Genomic DNA, 21242 nt, shown 5'->3' with positions numbered 1-21242 from the left:
AACTTGCACCTATGATCCACAAATTAGTAATGTTTGATTCCTTGTCTAGGACAAATTCTTTGCTGCGTATATATCATCCTATGCAGTCTTTAAGATCATCTCAGAAAGGTCTTCTGGATGTGCCATCTTGCTGAAATGAGAGAAAGTGTCTTTTCAATTGCAGCGCCAAGTCTATGGCAATCCCTTCCAGAAACCCTGTGCCTCATGGAATGTTCTAAGACATTTAAATCTAAGCTGAAAGCCTTTTTATTTAGACAGGCTCATGGGTAATCCTCTAGAGGCATATCTAGACTCTGTCATTCTATTCATGAGTTACAGGAGGCTGCTAAAAATGAGCTTGGTGTTTGATTTTATTTGGATTATGTAAGTGTACATTGCTTAGGGCTATAGCATAAACAATTAACACATTTTAATAAAGATGAACCTAAAACATAAAGAAATGAGGGGAATGTGGGATAAGGAGGAAGTTCTATGGGCTGTACTGGAAAGGAGCAATGGTGGTCTACAATCCTCCAACTCAGGTGGAGGAACTGGAGAGACATTCAAAGGTTGAGAAAGATTGGGTGATTTCAGCTGTCGATGGACTTAGTCATAAGGAGAGAGATCCTGGACTCCCTTTAGGGTTTTCTTCTCAGACAAATGTTGATGGAACCCAAAAGGGAAGAGATGATACTGGAGCTGGTACAAATGGAAACATTGTAGCTAATATCCAGGTAGATATCTACTTGAGGATCAGTGATCATCAGATGGTGTGGAATGAATTTTCAAAGGGGGTTCATGCATGTACGTGCATATATACTATTTTATAACATTGAGACTATGCATACATTTTACCGGGGAGAAGAGGGGTGGTCCAGGGTTCAGAAGTATACGTGGTAGTTGCTGTTTTGTAAGAGAGATACGTGTATACATTGCCAAACTTATTCATCCACTTTTACACCTGCTAATTGAGTCACAGAAGTGAAATCGGACTTCTCTGATGTAGAAGGCTCAGGTAAGCTAGATGGGGTTCAGGGTGAAGTGCTAGCTGGAGACAGACTGGGTGAACTGGCGGAGGTATTGGCAAACTGGAGCTTTTCAAGTATGCATACAAGAATTTTCAAAACAGCATACGCGCATCCTTCAAAATACCTTCCTATCCTTATAAATTGGGGCTATTATGCATACATAATATATTGTTTTACATGTATATGTTTTAAAAATAGAGAAACAAGAGAGAGATCAATTTTAGGGAATCTGCCTGACACCTGTGACCCAGACTGGCCACTGTCTGAGACGGAATGCTAGGCTCGATGGACCTTGGTCAGCATGGCACGTCTTATGTTTTTAACTCTCTGGTCACCCAGTCAAAGAAGTTGATTAGATCCATCTGACAAGACCTCAGACTCAAACAACGTCAAGAAGTATTTTTTAACAGAGAGGGTGATGGATGCCTAGAATGTCCTTCTGGAGGAAGTGGTGGAGACAAAAATAGTAATGGAATTTTAAAAAGCAGTGGGAGCCAGAGGATTGTAATGGTAACCTGCATGGAGCGGCAATTTAGTCCACAAATAGTAGTAGTGTAACTGGTTTGGGCTCCCAGAAAAGCATTGGGGTAACCCCCATAGAGCAACACTTGCAACCCTAAACAGCACTGGGCAGACTGGATGGACTATTTTGAACTTTATCTGCCATCATTTACTATGTTATTGTGTTTGATTTTGTTCTGTTGATGTTTTATATTTGTTTATGTTTCTATGTGAGAAGTTATTTTATTGGATTATATTTATATGTTTTTAATAAACTGTTCCGTGTGTTCACAGAACAACAGGATGTAAAAACATAAATATATAACTTATAAATGCATGCAGCATTATCCCTAGGGCATTCTGATCTTTTTCTCTGGGCTCGTTATTTGTGAACTATAGCAGTTGTTGTCTGTTCTTTTTATTTTAATTGCAGTAGTTGAGCCAGATGTCTCTGTGCAAAACCTATAGTATCATCTTCAAGAGCCTCTGGAACTCCTTTGATCTGAATATTATTCCTCCAGTTATGGTTCTCAGTGTCATCAGTCTTTAGTGTGAAGGATTCACACGCACTCTTGGATAGACAGCCTGTTTCTTCAGTATCCTCCATTGTTTTGTTCACTCTTTCGCCCAACTTATGCCTGGATTCATCATTCATCGCAGAATGATGAATCCAGCAAAAACGGGGGGCGGGCCTGCAAAAGCCCGCAACCTTCGCACCACTGTGATGTCTTCGCTGCCGGCTTTCGCACCGAATAGCACCACCGTGAAAGGTGGTGCTATTTGGCACACTACTGCCGATGATAATGTTAGTAACATTATCGCCAGCAGCGAAGACACCGCCGACTCCTCCCCTCCCCCTAATTTGCATGATATCGCATGCGAAAAGGCCCTTTTTGCATGCGATAGAGGCTTATCACACGCGATACGGCCGTATCGCGTGCGATAAGCCTTTGATAAATGACCCCCTTAGTGACTTCTTTTTGGAGATCTGTCATCTTCTGCAAAATAGTCTGTTGTAATTCCTTAAAAATCATTGCATGGTGTGGACCCGCTCAAGATGGCGCCGGCTGAGCGGAAGGCGAGAGTGCGGCTCCATTTCGACTCTACCTTTGAACTTTTTCTTCCTGTTGCGATGCTGCATTCAGCACGCAAATGACGGGCGAAGGAAAGAGCTAACCCCGCAGCTCCTCTGGAACCCTTACATTCAGGGCCGATGGACACACACGTATTGCAGATGGTAAAAACGGGAGAATCATCCTTGGAGATAGGGGCTGAAACGGCTTTTGCTGCCCTATCTTTGGACTCCTTAACATCCCTTTCCCCGATTGACAGACAGCCTCTGGCAAACCTGGCTATTTCCAGAGATCGCAATCACCTGTCAGCTGGGATTCCAGCTGCTGTGGAATACCCTTTTGCTGAAGCGGGGACAGAGGATGCTAAAACTTCTGGGGACGGAGCCGTTGGTAGCCCTGTTGATGGCCTCGCCGGTCAACCTGCTGGAGAGTTTGAGATGCTGGAGGAACTTTCTCAGGATAATATACATATTCCTTTGAGAGAGATTGTAATTCCAATGCTGGTAAGACCTTTAAATATTACTTTGGAAAATATCTGGGATGCTATAACTAACTTAGGAAGTTCTATCTCTCAACAAGTGAACCCTATAATACAAAGACCCCCGTTTTATTGTAACTTTTTTCTTCCATGCACTTGTTTTACTTTTTAATGTATACTCTTATGTTATTAGTTATTTACGTTATAATGTATTTCTCACCCCTTGTGTTATGTAAACCGACATGATACGAACTCCGTGAATGCCGGTATAGAAAAATACAAATAAATAAATAAATAAATAAAAGAGTTAATCTGATAGAGAATACAATCTTTAAACTGGAACAGTTTAAAAAGAAAACTCAGGAAGACGTAGTAAAGGTTCAGCAAGAGCTCCAACAGGTTGCTAATGTGCAAGAACATTGGATTAAAGAAAATTCTTTATTACAATTTAAGATTGAAAATTTAGAAAATATAACTCGCAGTAGAAATCTGCGATTTGTAAATTTTCCTAAACTTGGTTGAACATTTCCAAATTCCTGAAGAAGTTGTTCCTCCCACCTCTAAGATTTACTATCTGCCGCCATATAAGAGTCAAGAACAAGTTAAACAAGGAATGAATATTCTGACTCCTAATTTGGATATTTCCATCATATTAGAAACATCAGATACAGATCTAGCTCAAACTGCTAATATGGTGGCTACTTTTGTCTTTGAAGCAGACTGGGAATGGGTTCTTCGCCTCTTTTTCAAGTACCGTTGGCATCCTTTTCTTCAAATGAAAGTTAGAATCTACTCCGATGTAGCTCGTCAAACTCAGAAGAAAAGACGCCAGTTTCTCTTAATGCATTTGAAAGTTTTGCAGATAGGAGGAACATTTGTATTAACATTTCCTTGCAAATGCATAGTTAGATATAAGGATTTAAGATATATATTTTTTGTTCCCTCTCAACTCTCTACATTTTTATGTGATATACATTTGCCTCATATCATAGGTGCTGAGACTGCTCCTCCTGATTCTCCAATTGGAGGCTGATGTCTGTCTTTAAATTAAAATCCGCGGTTGCTTAGCCATATAAATATCTTTATTTTCCTTAAATTAGTATGACATTATTTCCTTTAGTCATCTGGTGGATCCTGATTGTGGACTTAACGGGAGCTTCTTATAATATACTTAATGAATATTGTATATTGTTTCTTTAACCATTACTTGTAACTAAGCTCTATTTCCTTTCAAGATTTTATGTCTTGTAAACATTAGAAGTTATCCATCGAAGAAATAGATTAACATAGAAACATAGAAATGACGGCAGAAGAAGACCAAACGGCCCATCCAGTCTGCCCAGCAAGCCTCACACGTTTTTTTCTCTCATACTTATCTGTTTCTCTTAGCTCTTGGTTCTATTTCCCTTCCACCCCCACCATTGAAATATCTAGCTTGATTAGTTAGGGGTAGTAGGGGTAGTAACCGCCGCAATAAGCAAGCTACACCCATGCTTATTTGTTTTACCCAGACTATGTTATACAGTCCTTATTGGTTGTTTTTCTTCTCCCCTGCTGTTGAAGCAGGGAGCTATGCTGGAAATGCGTGATGTATCAGTCTTCTCCCATGCTGTTGAAGCAGAGAGCCATGCTGGATATGCATCGAAAGTGAAGTATCGGACACAATTGGTTTGGGGTAGTAACCGCCGTAACAAGCCAGCTACTCCCCACTTTGTGAGTGCGAATCCTTTTTTCTTCTCCCCTGCCGTTGAAGCAGAGAACTATGCTGTATATGCATTGAAGGTGAAGCATCAGGCTTATTTGGTTTGGGGTAGTAACCGCCGTAACAAGCCAGCTACTCCCCTCTTTGTGAGTGTAAATCCATTTTTCCACATTTCCTCTTGCTGTTGAAGCTTAGAGCGATGTTGGAGTCACAGTAAGCATGTGTATGTTTATTGAATAAGGGTATTGTGTCCAGGCAGTAGCCGTCATTCTGGCGAGTCACCCACTCTTCATTGGCGGCCTCTTGACTTTATGGATCCACAGTGTTTATCCCACGCCCCTTTGAAGTCCTTCACAGTTCTGGTCTTCACCACATCCTCCGGAAGGGCATTCCAGGCGTCCACCACCCTCTCCGTGAAGAAATACTTCCTGACATTGGTTCTGAATCTTCTGAATCACAGAAACTGTCAATAGGGCCACACAGGAGGAGGAAGAAGCTAATCAAAGAAGTACTACAGGAACAATGCAATATCTATATTTTTTTAATTCTCTATTTATTAATTTTCAAAAAATGTTTGCAAGACATAAAATCTTGAAAGGAAATGTTCCTACACTCGCCGGGCCTATTTTAAAGGGCCCAGCCACACGCGTAAAGCCCCAGGACGCGTGTAAGTCCCGGGGCTTCAAGAAAGGGGAGGGGGCGGGACTAGAAGCCCCCGGCACGGCGGCCATTTGCCAAGTGCCGGGGGATCATGTGCCGGTGCGTGCAACCTGCACCTGCCTCGAGGCAGGCGCAAGCAGTAAGTTAAAAATTTGGGAGGAGGGGGCTAGGTTAGGGCTGGGGGGTGTAGGTTAGGGGAAGGGGTAGGAAGGTTGGATTAGGGGGTAGGGAAGTTCCCTCCCAGGCCGATCCTAAATTGGAGTGGCCTGGGAGGGCATGGGTTGGCATGCGCAAGTTGCTCAATTGTACACCTCCTTGCGCGCGCCGACATGTGTGCACCAGCACATGCATGTTATAAAATCAGGGGTCCATGTGTGTGTGCGTGCAAGTTTATAAAATGTATTTATTTTATTTAAAAACTTTTCTATACCGTCGCTAAGTTATATTCCATCGCAACGGTTTACAAATAGGCACATAGACTAAGGTAAGTAAATGTAGGATATCGTACTTTCTAACAGGTGCCAAAAATGTTCGGTTACAATTTCATAAACAAAATCATTATTTGAGTAATGTTGGTCAAGTCCAGGTATATTATTGCGTTGCTATCGCTTTGAGATATTACTTCTTAAATGTAGGATTGAGTAATTCATTCTCATCTGCATTACCCTGTACTTTCATTCTCTACCCTCCACACTCTTTAGTGAAGGCTTTTTTAAAGAGCCATGGTTTTAGATTTTTCCTAAACGTTTTGAGATTATTCTGTAATCTGAGTTTGGGGGGCATCGTGTTCCATAGTATGGGCCCAGCCAATGATAAAGCCCTTTCTCTCACTTGGGTTAATTTTGCTGACTTTACTGAAGGGATTGTTAGTAGTGCTTTGTTTGCTGAGCAGAGGTTTCTTTGTGGAACGTGTACTCGTAAAGCTGTGTTTAGCTACCCTTAGGGTAGTTAATAAATCAAAGTATCACTTGAGTGCATCATTTTAAGTGGAATTTCTAACATGGAGATATGTGTTCTCTACTTCATCCAAACTCATCTATTTCCCAATTCTTGCCATTGGTGGGTAACAATACTTTTTTGCCTGGTTCCCAGTCTCAGATTTTTAGCAATTGGGTGGAGCAGGGGTTATGGGTAATTTCACCATTTTTAATTGAGGCGGGACATATTAAAACTTTCCAAGAGATGCACACATTTCTTTGCCCATTTGCAAATGTGACACTACATACAATCTCTAGGAATGAACAATTGGACACATGAGAACAAGGAATTCCTCTCTGATATATTTGATGTAGAGGATCCAGATTGCCATACGATATCATTTTTGTATCATAAATTGATGGGGCTAAAAGTTTAAGAGAGTGTGGGGCAACTCTACAAAGTTGCATGCATGAACTTGAGTGCCAGTGTGCAAATGAGCAGTATGCGCAATGTTTTAGATGAATATGTCTATTACTTGTAATGTGCAATAGAAATTTGTAATTTAGGTTTTTCATCTCACAGAGGTTGTCTTGTAAAATGAAGATTACTACCTCTGAGATGGGCATTAAATGTAAATTGGCTCCAGGAACAATAGGGCATCCGTTTTGGGAATATTCATATATTGCTGGGTTTGGGAGGAAAGTTATTTTATATATTCGACAGGTAACACAGATACAGCTTCCTTTTCAGACCACAGAGCTTCTTTTTGACAATTTGAGGGGTTTTGCGGTTGGTCAGCGGTATTTGACTTTGGCTCCATAAAGCCTTGTTGCTGGCAAAGAAAGTTATTTTGCAGTGTTGCTTGCAAGAAGATCTGCCGACAATAATCCAGTAGAGGAATCAGCTACATCCCCTAAGGCAGGTTGAGAAAGTTGATTTGTTTCGGAAAAGGAAAGTATTTTTACTAGAATGGAACTTACATCTGCAATCATTGCCGCATAAGGCACGCAGTAAAATTCTTAATGTTTTGGATACCAGTCCAGATACTTAGGTTGAGTATATGCCAGTTGACAGTGAGATAGGGGAGGGGGAGAAGTGGGAGGGTTCGGTTTAGGGGGACTTTGATCTTCGGTATAGGGGGTATTGGACAGGACTCACCAGTGCACCCAGTATATTCAATGTCATTTTGAGTTTGTTTACTTGTTTTTGTTGAGCATTTTAATGAAAATGATTTAAACTTAATTGGAATTTATAGGAGGATTGCTAAGACTCATGCAAGCATGTTCCTTCCACAGGAGAGGATTGTAACATTAATATCTGCAGTGGAGGGGATACAGACGAATCAGCAGGCATCATCATGGGACATGTTGAGGTTTTTGGGCCTCATAATATTAACAGTCCATGTTATTTCCTTGCCATGACTTCACGTGAAAAGACCCCAGTGGACCCTCAGATAACAGTGGGATCAGGCCACTCAGGATCTTCGGGACCACATCTGAATCACCCAACCTCTGAAGGGCTCTCTGTCCTGGTGGCTGATCCATTACCATCTGACCAGGAATATACCCTTCCAAATTCCTCAAGTTCAAATTGTCCTAACATGGGTGTGTCCATCCTGGGAAGGGGAGCCCATGTAATGGGGCTCTACACCCAGAGCCTTTGGTCAGCTCAGGACAAGCAGGGAGGAATAGGATCATACCTCATGTGTTAGGAAAATGTCCAGATGTGAGACTGGGCCATCTCTCAGAGCCACATATCTGACAATCAAGGAGAATGTCCTAGCAGACAGGCTGAGTCAAGTCTTGGAGCTCCACGAATGGTCTCTGGCCAGAGGGGTAGCAAACCAGATACTCTACAAGTGGGGCACACCCGTGGTAGATCTGTTTGTATATATGCTGAAAGAAAGGTCCCGCTCTTCTGCTCCAGGAAGGGGACTCAAGGCAAACTAGCCTCAGGTTCCTTTGTCCTAGATTGGGGCCACTGTCTGCTGTATGCGTATCTTCCAATTGCTCTTGTTGCAAAGATCTTGTTGAAACTCAGAAGAGCAAACACCGCCATACCAGCCTCTCAATAATAACCCAATAGACAAAAAGGGGCAGACCTCAGGATATGCTCACTAATAAAAACAATTATGTATTATGTGCAAAAAAACTTTATTTAAATATGTAGACAAAAGCTCTCTTGCCAAGGACAGAGTCTATAAGATTTTCTCAGAAACCCCTCAACACACACACTCTACAGGTCCACAGTCTACATACATACAATACTAGCAACTGTACCCGTTCTACGCCCAGGCGGTGAGCCTTTTTATTGGCATATATGCTCTTAAGTAATTACATTTTAAATTATTAAAGAGAAAAGTTATGGCTTAAAGTTGCAGAATTTTAAATATTTTGAGCAGAATTTCCCTAGAAATTCACTGTAAGAGTGTCCCTTCCACATCCACACACCCTCTTACAGGCTCCCTTACTCTCTCGCACACACACACATCCCCTCATATAGGCTCCCTCTCTGAAACCCACACTCAAGCATCCCCCCACCCACCCTTTCTTACGTCCTATGCTCTCTGACACCCTCCCCACCCCCCTCTTACCAACCATGCTGTCTGTCACCCCCCCTCACACACACATTCTCTCTTACTGGCATTCCCCCCCCCCCCCCCCAGGCTCTCTCTCTCACCTCCTGCTCTCTCCCACCCTCCCCGACACACATTCTCTCTCACAGGCATGCCGCGGGACCCGTGCTGTTCACGGCGAAGATGAAGGCCCGGCGCACCGTTCGTGGCACACGGGGGCCTTCCATTTTCGCCTTGAACAGAAAATAGCAGCTGAGACCCCGGCATGCCACGAACGGAGCACGTCCCGCGGCACACACTCCGTTCGCGGCGAAGATGAAAGCCCGGTGCGCCGTTCGCGGTGAAAAGGGAAGGCCCCCGTGTGCCGCAATCTGCGCGCCCGCGTCTTCATCTTTGCCGCGAACGGAGCGTGTGCCGCGGGACGTGCTCTGTTCGCGGCATGCCGGGTTCTCCTCTGCTATTTTCTGCCTGTCCCACGATGGCCGCTGTCCTTCCAGTTTTGAATAGTCTTCTGGCGAGGGAGGAAATCTGCGCAAAATCTGCATTCCACAGTAGCACAGAATTCCCCCAGGAGTACCTCTTGTAGCTGGTGGTGTGACACGGCCGCTGTACGGCGTGTTTGAGCCTCCAAGGCGGTCAGGGAGCCACCTGCGCCATCTATCGGCGGGCTGGGGAACACGCGCGAGCACTGACGGACACACTGCCAAGCCCAATATATTATAGATTATGTCCGTATTCTAAATATACCACACAAAATACTATAAACCCTATGGGGTAGATTTTCAAAGGGTTACACGCGTAACCCCCGAAAACCTACCCCAAACCCCCCCTATGCGCACAGAGCCTATCTTGCAAGCCCCGGGGCTTTCATGGGGGGGGGGGGGGGCGGCGTGTCGTGGCGGCACGTCTCCGGGGGGCGTGGCCGGGGCCTCCGGGCCGGAACATGGCGTGCTGCAGCCGGCTCGCGCGCGCGAGTTATGCCTGCCTCGATCAGGCGTAACTTCTGGAATAAAGGTAGGGGGGGTTTAGATAGGGCTGGGGGGGAGGCGGCAGGAAAGTTCCCTCTGAGGCCGCCTGCGCGGCTCGGCGCGCGCAGGCTGCCGATTTTGCACAGTCTTGTGCGTGCCGATCCCGGATTTTAACAGATACGCGCGGCTACACGCGTATCTATTAAAATCCCGTGTACTCTTGTTTGCGCCTGGTGCGCGAACAAAAGTACGCGTGTGGGTAAATTTGTAAAATCTACCCCTATATCCACCCCATAACATATACACATAAACAAACACAGGACAATGCAAACAAAAGAAAAAAAGGGGGAAAAAGTTGAACCAGAAAACCTTAAAAACATTTTCACAAAAAGCACACAAAAAAGAAAAAAAGTTAAAAAAGCTCAATGTTCTACCCAAAGCTCCTGGATTCAAAAATGCAAAAATGAAATTTGAATCTAATTGTCCATTGATGGAAAAAGTCATCCTTAAGCAAACATAACAGAGGCAAAGAAAAGTCTCTTCATCAATGCCTGGTTCAACAGGTTGGTATAGATCAACTCAAGCCCGCTAATAACTTCAGCGGTTCATGCACGAATGAAAATGCACGCTTGGTGTGACAGCAGCCCACTTGCAGCTCCGGCTGTTCATACAGAAACGAAGTGGTACATTCAGATCGGCAGCAGCTCACAATGCTGTAACCCGCTCACACCACGTTATCCAATAATGTCTCTATTCTGCATCTAAATAAGTAGACGAGACTTGATAAACTTCACATTAGCTCGCCGGGCAGACACAGGCCAACCCGATGACTATTGTAATTTTTTCCAAGGATCAGGTAGTACCCCATCAGGGGTACTACCGGCAGAATAACACCAGCGCTTGTCACAAATGTCAGCACACCCAGCACTGCAGCATTTTGGCAGCACCTGCCACCTGCATCAGGGGAATGTAATTACGACTCTAAAAACAAAATATAAAATAATAAGTAAAGGGGACCAAAAAACAGACCTGACAACACATAGATAATGGACCCACCACGTCTAGTTCCTCAAGCCAGCTCAGCAAACACCTGTTCATATGAGCATGAGCGTGCTCACGTTTAAACCCCTCCCCCAATAGTTTGACAGACACCCAGTCACGATCATAGACCTTATCCTGAAACATCCCTTTCTAGCGCTCACTCATCCTTAATACCTCACTAGCACTCAAAAAATCAAAAAAGGTTTGATAATTTTTATCATTAACTACAATGGTTAAAAATGCATTTAACCCTTTTCTTTTCAATTTTTAAGGATACAACACCCCACTGACCAGTATATCCTTATATATGAGGTTGAGGCAAAAAAACTCATATTAACAAATATCTTTCTAAATAGTAATCTTAAAAACCGAAGCTTTTAAATATCTAAGAGTGCCTAAATATACCATTTGCAGGAAAGCATCCCATTCCACCTCACGATTAAGACCATCAGGGGCAACAGTGCCCAATTGGAAAATAAATCATTGTTCTTTGCATATTAAGGATCTATTAAAATTACCTCCTCTCATGTGGAGGGAAAGATTGTTCAAAACTACAAACCTAAGATCCTCAGCCCCATGGCCTGCCTCCTTTCAGTGGGACACTAAGGGAGCCTCATGTCTACTACATGTTATACAACTTAAATGCTCCTCTGTACGTGTTTTCAATTTACGGGTAGTTTTACCAATATAACATAGAAAACAGGGGCACCATATCAAATAAATAATGCCACTAGAATCACAAGACGATAAACACCGCAGTTTGAAAGGGCATCTATTAGGTAAAACTACAGTGTCCCCATTAAATGATAGAGGGCAAACACTACATTTCTTATAGGCAAAGTGTCCCACCTGTGGATTCTGTGTCAATGAATTGGTAAGGTGGAGTGTACCAAAGAATCTCTCAGGAGAAGGATTATTTGCCTATCCTGTGATGGGAGCTTTTAAGGCCTTTTTGCATGGTAAGATTATCAGTTTTGCGAGTCACATTCAGAAAATGCACAGCTTAGCGCAGAAATTCTGATGGGGAAAATCAGGGATTTGGAGAATCAACATAAGAAAGATTGCTCTAAGCGCACCTGTAAGTTGCTGGAGAAAAGAGCTCCGAACACTGGAGATTGGTAGAATCAGCTGGGCGCGTAAGTACACTAAACTTCGGGGATAAACCTAGTGCCTTTTTGGCCAGAATGGTTAAATGTAGAGCTGGTAGATCTCATATTCTGGAACTTATGATGTCAAAAGGTGAAAAGACAGCTGACCTGAAACAAACTGAGTGCTTATTTATTCAATAATTCTCTGATCTATATGATGCTCCTTCACCGGTTGTCTTTGATTATTTCTTGACGGGCTTGGGGTTACCTTAACTGCAGGATGCTCAAATAGCAGTATTGGATGCCTTTATATTTATGTTGGAAATTCAAGAAGCCATTGAGAAACTCCCTAATAAAAAAATGTCCAGGCCCGGATGGGTTTCATATTAAGGCTTATAAGAAATGTCTTCCAGAGATGGTGCCTTTATTTTCCTTGTTTCAAAAGGCAGGAGAAGGGGGATCTAGGTTCGGTACATTGGCAGACGTGGTAATTAATCTTACAAATCTTGTAAACTGCATTGAACAATCCATGGAGAAAGTGGTATAGAAATGGTTTTAAATAAATAAATACATAAACAAGGAAAAGATGCTTGTGAGTGTGGGTCCTACTGGCCCGTATTCTTACTTAATTCTGATCTAAAAATGTTAACAAAGGTTTTGCAGTTGAGGCTTGAACTGATTTTGCCAAGTCTTATACAGAGCGATCAAACAGATTTTGTTAAAGGGAGAGTGTCAACCACTGACACCTGAAGACTGTTCAATATACTGCATATAGCCAAATAGGGAGGTAAGCCAGCTATAATACTATCTCTAGGTGCCGAAAAAGCCTTTGATAGGCTGTACTTGAATTTTCTTTTTTGGGTATTGGTGCATGCTGGTGGGCTAGAGAGATTTAAGAGCTGGATTAGAGCTATGTATGAGCGACCCCAGGCTCAGATGTTGATAAATGACTCTTTGTCCCCTTTTACTGACATTGTTGAAGGTATTCGTCAGGGCTGCCCTCTATCTCCTTTGCTGTTTGATCTAGCTGTAGAACCCTTTGCTGCTGCTCTAAGACAGAACGCCAACATTAGTGGTCTCCAATTGGGTAGGCAAGAGCAAAAGATATCTTTGTAAACTGATGATGTTCTCATTTATTTATAGGCATCATCTATATCTGGACCACACCTGTTGGCTTTAATAGATCAGTATAGGGCACTTTCAGGTTATAAAGTCAATACTGAGAAGTTGGAAATTTACCATTTGACCCTAAAGTGCCTATTTCGGAGTGACTTGCTGCATTTTGGAAAGTGCATGATGGTTTTACCTACTTAGTATTTACTTTCCTAGGGATTTCTGTAATCTATATTCTAGAAATGTTGGGGAATTGTTGGGGAAAATTAAGCAACATGTCCAAAAGTGGGGTAAGCTTCCCATCACTTTTGCGGATAGAATTAGCTTGTTAAAAACAAACATTTTGCCCAAATTAGTGTAGCTTTTTCAACATGTTCCCTGTACAATCCCAGCACAAAGTTTTTTCAGATTTGCAAGAACAGCCCAAATTAAGATCAGCCAGGGGGGAATGGCCCTGCCTAACCTTCAAGTTTATTATTAGGCAGCCAGATTGGTTTGCTTGCAGAACTGGATTTGTGATACAATTGTTTCCTGGTTGTCTTTAGAGAAGGAGCAGGTGGATATCATTGAACTGGCAATGCTTCCTTTGTTATTTATTTATTTATTTATTTATTTATTTATTTTGAATTCTTATATACCGACATTCCTGTATGAAATACAGATCACACTGGTTTACAGTACAACAGAACAGTCGCTGGTGGGCGATACATTAAACAAACATTTATCTCCTGCCTCACCGCATAGTGAGGAAGTGGATGAGCCCAAAGCATTTACTGTTGAATGTGAGGAAGACTGAGATTTTTTATATCTCAAGGGGCCCTACAAAGAGTGTTCCAGTGCAGGTAATTATTGATGATTCCAAGCCTGTCCTCACTTAAGAGTCTTGGGTTAGTGATGGATTTAGCTTTTTCTTTTAGGAAATAGTTGCTTGCAGTTGTATGGGCTGAATTTCTCAAGCCTCGTAATTTACGATACTTGAAATATATTTTAGACAAGGTGACAATTCAGGCATTTGTCTTTTCCACTTTGGATTATTGCAATGCCTTATACATTGGTTTGCCTAAGCGTCATCTAAGAGCATTGCAATTTGTGCTGAACGCGGCTGCTCAGTTGCTGACAGGGACCACATTACTCCAGTGCTGAGGTGCCTGTGTTGGCTCCCTGTCACTCAAAGAGTTAAATTCAAGATTTTATCCTTGGTATATCATGCACTTCATGGAGAGGGGCAGGATTATATAAAGGTACAAGTGTCATGGTATTCAAGATTGTATCCTTGGTATATCGTGCACGTCATGGAGAGGGGCAGGATTATATAAAGGTACAAGTGTCATGGTATTCAAGATTGTATCCTTGGTATATCGTGCACTTCATGGAGAGGGGCAGGATTATATAAAGGTACAAGTGTCATGGTATTCACCAATTTGTTTGTTGCGTTCGAAGGGGCCCTTTTTGTTATCAATCCCAGGAGATGAGCTTTCGAGCCACACATTCTCCCCTGATATAAGGACCTGGAAGGATCATGGTCTGATTATGGGGAGAGGAGGGGCTAGAGGCTTTGATATTAACCCAAATGGCCATGCTCAATACTTGCAAGTGAGGCAGGCCTTATCTGATAGGCCCCTTGAGTTCTTTGAATGGCTTTGAAAGATTTGTCCGTGACCCTGATGCTCACAGACATGGGGGAGCACTTAAAGGCCTCCTTGAAGATGAATTTGGGCGAGATACTCCACAAACATAAGATACTGACCTGCAGCACCATACAGTGCCCCAGACTAGGATTGTCTATATGCGATGTGACATTCATGTCATGACAGGAAACATACTGGGGCAATTTTGAAAACTGCTGCATTGATGCAGTCTGTGGGGACCTTTGCAGCAGTAAGCACAGATTTCCTATTGAGCAGTGTTGCAGAGATCAGCACCTTTTTTATTTTATTTATTTATCTGACTTTTATATTCTGCTTTTTGGCACTTCACGTACTGTAGGTGCTTTTTCCATACAAATCAGCCTACTTTTTATCTGACTAAAATCATCGTGACCTTTAAGCTGGCTGAAGGCTGGGTGGTTTCAGATACTGCTAATAATGTATTTCTGTATGCTCAGACTGAGTATATGCCCATGAGCGTTCAGCTGTAACATGCTCTTTTGTTCCCTTGTAGCCTCAGTTGCCGACGCTGTGTTATTGTTGGAAATGGAGGAGTTCTTGCAAACAAATCTCTGGGCTCAAAAATTGATGATTATGAGGTCGTTATCAGGTGGGTTTCAGTTCTAAAATAAAAAAATTTGTAGAAAAGTTTGCCTTCTGAGGGCTGTTGCAGAAGATGCTGAGAACTTCCCTGGTTAAAATAGCTGCTATGAATTATTTTTAAGAAATGCAAGATTCTATTCTTCCTTCTTATTTCTTCATGATACTCTCTAGCATTTAGTAGTAATGCTCCTTGGGGATAACACTATAGAATTGGAATGGTTTTTCACTCTATTTCATACCTTTCTTTTGCATATATCATTTGGAAGAGCTGTTCTCTAACAAGGAGATCCATGCCCTGTGCATATAGGCTCAGATTGCTGCTTTGCCATGTGCTGGCACCAGGGCAGACTTCTCTTGGACCTACATGGTATTGCAGTGGGGATGTTTATCCTGCAGGAGAGAGGGCACACATACTAACTTTCTGATTACAGTAGGATAGAAAGGAGGAAATAGGGTTTCTGAAGAGAGTGGGATGAGAAGGAGAGAGGCTACATGTGATGGGTTTCTGAAAAGTGTAATTACAAAGCAATATAAGAGGGAATAACATAAACAATATAAATATATTGTTATACACATGTTAATATATTTATCATATAAAGTGTGAAATGCATATCAATTATACAACATGTTACAAGTACACAAAAAATACAAAAACACTTTTTAAACAAAATTTCTTGCCAAATGTTCAAAAATCACACATATCTTTCAGTCACACAATCTTAATCACTGCCCCCCCTATCACACATCCCTTTCATAAAACTAGGGCTAAATATAAAACCTTCATGAGCAATAGAAAATATCAAATATAAGTCCAAAATATTCAATGAAGTGTCTTCTATACACTCATATCCCGAGCTTCATCAGACGAAACCAAATTTGTCCCACACAAGTATATCCCAACAAGGGTCTCTTGTTTCACCCTTTCTGGGCTTCTTCAGGGGAAGACACTTCAATCTGATTGCTCTAATTAATATAACATACAATAAATAACTCATATACAAAAAACTACCACTCTACCCACCCCTATTTAAATAACCCATCTTTATATCATAAAACTAAAATGAATGTAACTCTCAAATTAATAAATACAAGTATTACCCAAAGCAATTTTCATGGACTCCCGTCCAGTGGGCTGTTCATCATAACTTCCAAACCTTCGTAACTTCACAACGATGCACTACACATTATATCTCAACATCGCAAATCATGTGCACCTGTAAATATATAAAGATATAGTATGAATTGCGCTGTAATATGGCATACAAAAACTCTTTAATAAATGCCACAAACTCAATCTCACTTACTTCATTTCTCAACCAATTCCATTAAGAATAAAAGAGATCATTACACAAAACATCAAAATGTATATATCTGACCTGCTAACCACCATCTTCCAATGCCAAGATCGCCTTCACGCAATTTCACCATGTCAACAGTTACTCGAACCATCAACAATCCCTACATTTAATAACTTCCCCATCCAATCAAAACTAACCTACCCCCATTATCGGGAACTCAACCAACCAAATCACAAATTACCCTAGTAAAACAAGAAAGGAGACGAATCACAAGGGATTGTGCCAGATAGTTTAAAGAGATCTTTTAAACACATGCACCTCAAAAACCAACATTAAAAAAAAAAGAAATCTCAGATTCTCAAAAGAAAGCTCCCCATTCGACCTCCTTATTCAATCCGTAGGGGACCAAAGTATTCCACGTATAAATGAATCGTTGTTCACTCTGCCACAAGTGGTGAATAAAATTCCCTCCACTTTCCTTCTGGACTTGTTGAACCACAAAAAATGTAACATCCTCAAATGAATGAGCACTAGAGGTGCCGCCTCTCTTCCCAATCATAAACAACTTTTATATTCAGTAATTCTCAATTTTATCTCACGTCTCGTCTGTCTTGTATATATTAAGTCGCATGGACACATTATAGCATATAGAGCACTTGCAGTGCGACATGTGTACCACCCCGGTAAAATAAAGGGGCGTTTTAAGTGGCAATGGCTAAATGTACGTATGCAAAGCAAATTTTCACATACTAACCATCCCAAACACATAAATTGATCCCTTTCACCAACAGAATCTGCTAAATGAAATTGAGACCGGGATGAAAGAATTCTCAAATTTCTCCCTTTCTTTGTGTCAAAAATAGGCCAATGTTTCAAAATAATTTGTTTAATATAGGACGTCCTAGACAAGTATGGAATACAACACACAGTACAAGTAATTCTAGAATGATCAGAAGGTAATAGCAAATGTGATCTATTGGCATAAAGCCCTCTTTTGAATGCCTGCTTCACACATCTCCTAGAATATCCATGGGAAATAAACTTTTATGTTAATTCAGCTGCCTTAATCTTATACTCCTCGGTTGAGGAGCATATCTGCCGATATCAGAGGAATTGTCCACATGGAATGTTTTCCTTTAATCTCCATGGATGGAAACTACCAAATGTAATACTGAATTCCTGTCAGTAGGTTTTCTATATATAGATGTACCTTCTGTATTTTTACCTTATAGGGTTTCTGAAAAGTGTGACTTAAGAAGGAGAGTGGGCATACATGATAGGTTTCTGAAGAGAATGAGATAAGGAGGAGAAAGGCCACATATAGAAACATAAAAATGTGATGGCAGAAAAAGACCAAATGGCCTATCTGGTCTGCCCATCCACACCAACTACTCAGCTCTACAGTCCCTGCTACACCCTCAGAGATCCCCTGTGCTTATCCCATGCTTTCTTGAATTCAGTTAATGCTTTCGTTTCCAGTTCCATACATCTACCAACCTCTCTGTAAAGAAATATTTCCAAAGATTACTCCTAAGTCCACCCCCTAATTCTAGCACCTCCTTTCCATTGAAAGAGGCTCACCTCCTGTGTATGGAAACCTTTGAGATCTTCCCTATCTTGCCTTTGCTCTACGGTATACACGTTTAGATTTTTAAGCCTAAGCTTTAGAACGAACACCACTGACCATTTTAGTAGCCTCCCTCTGGACAGACTCCAACCTGTTTATATCCTTTTGAAGGTTGTGTCTCCAGAATTGTACTCAATATTCCAAGTGAGGTCTCATCAGAGACCTATACAGGGACAATATCACCTCCCTTTTTCTGTTGACCATTACTCTTCCTCTTCAGCTAAGCATATTTCTGACTTTTACCTTTACTTTATTCACCTGTTTGGCCACCATAAGGTCATCAGATATAATCACCCCTAGATCCCACACTTCGGTCTTGCTTAGAAGAATTTTACTGCCACAATGTACCTCTCCCATGGGTTTTTGCAGGCAGGGAAAATAATCTTTAAAGACCTGTGTGTGCACCCATATACATGTGTATATGGCTGTGTGCAGATCTAGCCCAGTATTTAATAAATAGCAATATCATATATGCGTGGGTTATAAAATACACCTAAATCTAACCTGCAACATTTGTGTGCATGTAAAAGATATGCATAATAGATATTCAAGTTAGCTGGCTAAGTTCTGACTTATCCGGCTAAGTGGCAGTTTTGCTGCTACTTATCCAACTAGATAAGATAGCCGGATAACTCAGATTTATCTAGTAAATGTAATGAGGCCAATACTCAGAAGCCATTTAGATGGATAACTGAAAAAGAATGGCAAAGTGGTGATATTTGAAGCCATATGTGGCTAAATTCTAAATTTAGCTGCATAATTCAGGGGCAGGGAGGAGGCGTTTTGGAGCAGGCCAGAGTTAGCTGCATAAGTTATGCATCTAATGCAATATTTGGAGTTAGCTGCTTAACCTATGTAGCTAACTGGTTACGCCATAGGGCTATCCTAAAGTTAGCTGGATATACTGAATATGGACCCCAATGTTCTTAGGACATATCCAGCTAACTTACATTCCAGCTAAACAGTGGCAAAGCCACAACTGATCTGATAATGTATTTTCACTTCTTACTTTAAAAATATATGTGGGGGATTTTATACATACAATTTGTTCGCATTTACTCCCTAAGTTGTCTTTTATATGGGTAAGTTGGCAGATTTTCCAATGTGTGTGTGTCAATGAAATTACCAGTTTTATCAATTCATCTAACAGTGTTCCCAGTCCATCTGTAGGTCATTGAGAACCTCCTAGCTCTTCAGCCTGAATTCCCTCCAGTTCACCCAGACCTCCCATCCAGTTGGTATTTCACATTAAAGATATGCCAGAGAAAGACCAGGTGTAAATATATGCAAGTAAGTTGCCAAATCTCCATGCATAAATTTCTTATAAAATAGCATCTTTCACATGTGAAGGTTGGCCATTCCCTGGAACGTCCCTGGACCACCATTTTTTACACTGTAAATTTTAGTCCATTGGGAATTCTGCACTACTGTGGAGCGCAGAATTCCCCTCCTGCACAGTTGCACAGAATTTGGAAGACCCACATCTTGCCACAAGTGGGACAGCCTCTGCTTGCGACACACCTGGGTTTGCTCCTTCTTTGACACACTTGGGCCTCTTCATTTTCGCTGCGAGCGGCATGGCGTCTGCTCGTGGAGAAGATGGAACAGGCCCCGGCGTGCTGCGAGCGGGACAGCCTCTGCTCATGGTGAAGAAGGTAAATTTTACAGAGAGTACTGCTTCTCAGAATAACTCTCTGATTGTCATATAACCATATCACACAACAGAGAGATCACATATCATCAAATACATGGTGAAGAAGGAGCAGGTCCTGGCATGGTGCAGGTGGGACGGCCTTCACTTGCGGCAAAGGTAAAACAGGCCCAGGCGTGCTGCGAGCAGAGGCTGTCCTGCTCGGAACAAAGATGGAGCTGGCCTTGGTGAGAGTGAGTGAATGAGTGTGTTTGTGTGTATTTTAGTGTGTGTGTGTTTGTGTGTAACACTGTGAGCCTGGGGAGTGAGGGAGAGCATGTGTGAGGGTGCGTGAGTGTGGGTGCCAGAGAGAGAGGGAACCTGTGTGAGGAGATTGTGAAAGAGTGTGTATGTGGTGAGAGATTGGGAGCTGGTGTATGTGAAAAGGGGATTGTGTGTATGTAAGGGTGCTTGTTTGTGAGAGAGGGAGCATATGTGAGTGTGCTTGTTTGTTTGTGAGAGAGGGAGCCTGTGTATGTGTAGGAAAGAGAGCCTATGTGAAGGACTGTATGTGAGAGAGAGAGAGAAGATGCCTATGTGTTGGGGGGTAAATGAGAGAGGGAGCCAGTGTGCAGGAGTGTGTGAGAGAGACATATAGGTAGCCTGTGTGAGGGTGTATGTGTAAAAGAGAAAAAGGGAGCCTGTGTGGATGTGTGTGCAAGAGAAAGGGAGCCTGAATGAGGGGAGTGTGTGTGTACAAGAGAGAGAGGGGGGGAACTTGTATGAGGGTGTGTGTGCGCGCGAGGGGGGGGGTCTGCATGAGGATGTGTGTTCATGAGAGAGAGACAGTAGGGAGCCTGTATGAGAGGATGTATGTGTGCACAAGAGAGAGAGGAAGCCTTTATGAGGGGGTGTGTATGTACACTAGAGAGAGGGAGTCTGTATGTGTGTTTGAGACAGAGAGAGGGGCAGAGGGAGCCTTTGTGAGAGGCAGTATTGAGAGAGGAGTCAAACTCTGGAAGTGGAGATAGAGTGAAGGGATTGAGCCTAGAGGGGGAGAGAAGAGAGAGTGGCAGGTGGGGCCTATGAGGGTAAAGTGAAAGGAGACAGTCCAGGAGAGTAGGGAGAGAGGGTGGAAGAGAAACTTACAGTGAACTTCTAAGGAAATTCTGCTCAAAATATTTAAAACTCTACTTCTTTAAGTAATAACTTTTTTCTATATTACATTTTAAATTAATTACTTAAAGACTGTTACATATATTGTGTTATTTTGACCCAATATAAAGTATGCAGAATTTTTCAGAATTTTAAGTT

The 21242-nt window shown here is 42.2% G+C and overlaps 1 protein-coding gene across 1 annotated transcript in view; it reads left to right on the top strand.

The window, feature by feature from the left end:
• The window catches only part of ST3GAL3 (ST3 beta-galactoside alpha-2,3-sialyltransferase 3), a 278797-nt gene that overhangs the window by 95402 nt on the left and 162153 nt on the right, over positions 1 to 21242 (top strand). The window contains 1 exon segment of the mRNA XM_029617491.1: positions 15285 to 15380. Within this exon segment, the coding sequence (XP_029473351.1) occupies positions 15285 to 15380 (96 nt within the window).

The sequence above is a fragment of the Rhinatrema bivittatum genome, chromosome 10 (assembly GCF_901001135.1).
Source record: "Rhinatrema bivittatum chromosome 10, aRhiBiv1.1, whole genome shotgun sequence".
NCBI classification, from domain to species: domain Eukaryota; kingdom Metazoa; phylum Chordata; class Amphibia; order Gymnophiona; family Rhinatrematidae; genus Rhinatrema; species Rhinatrema bivittatum.
This window is presented reverse-complemented; position numbering and strand designations above follow the sequence as displayed.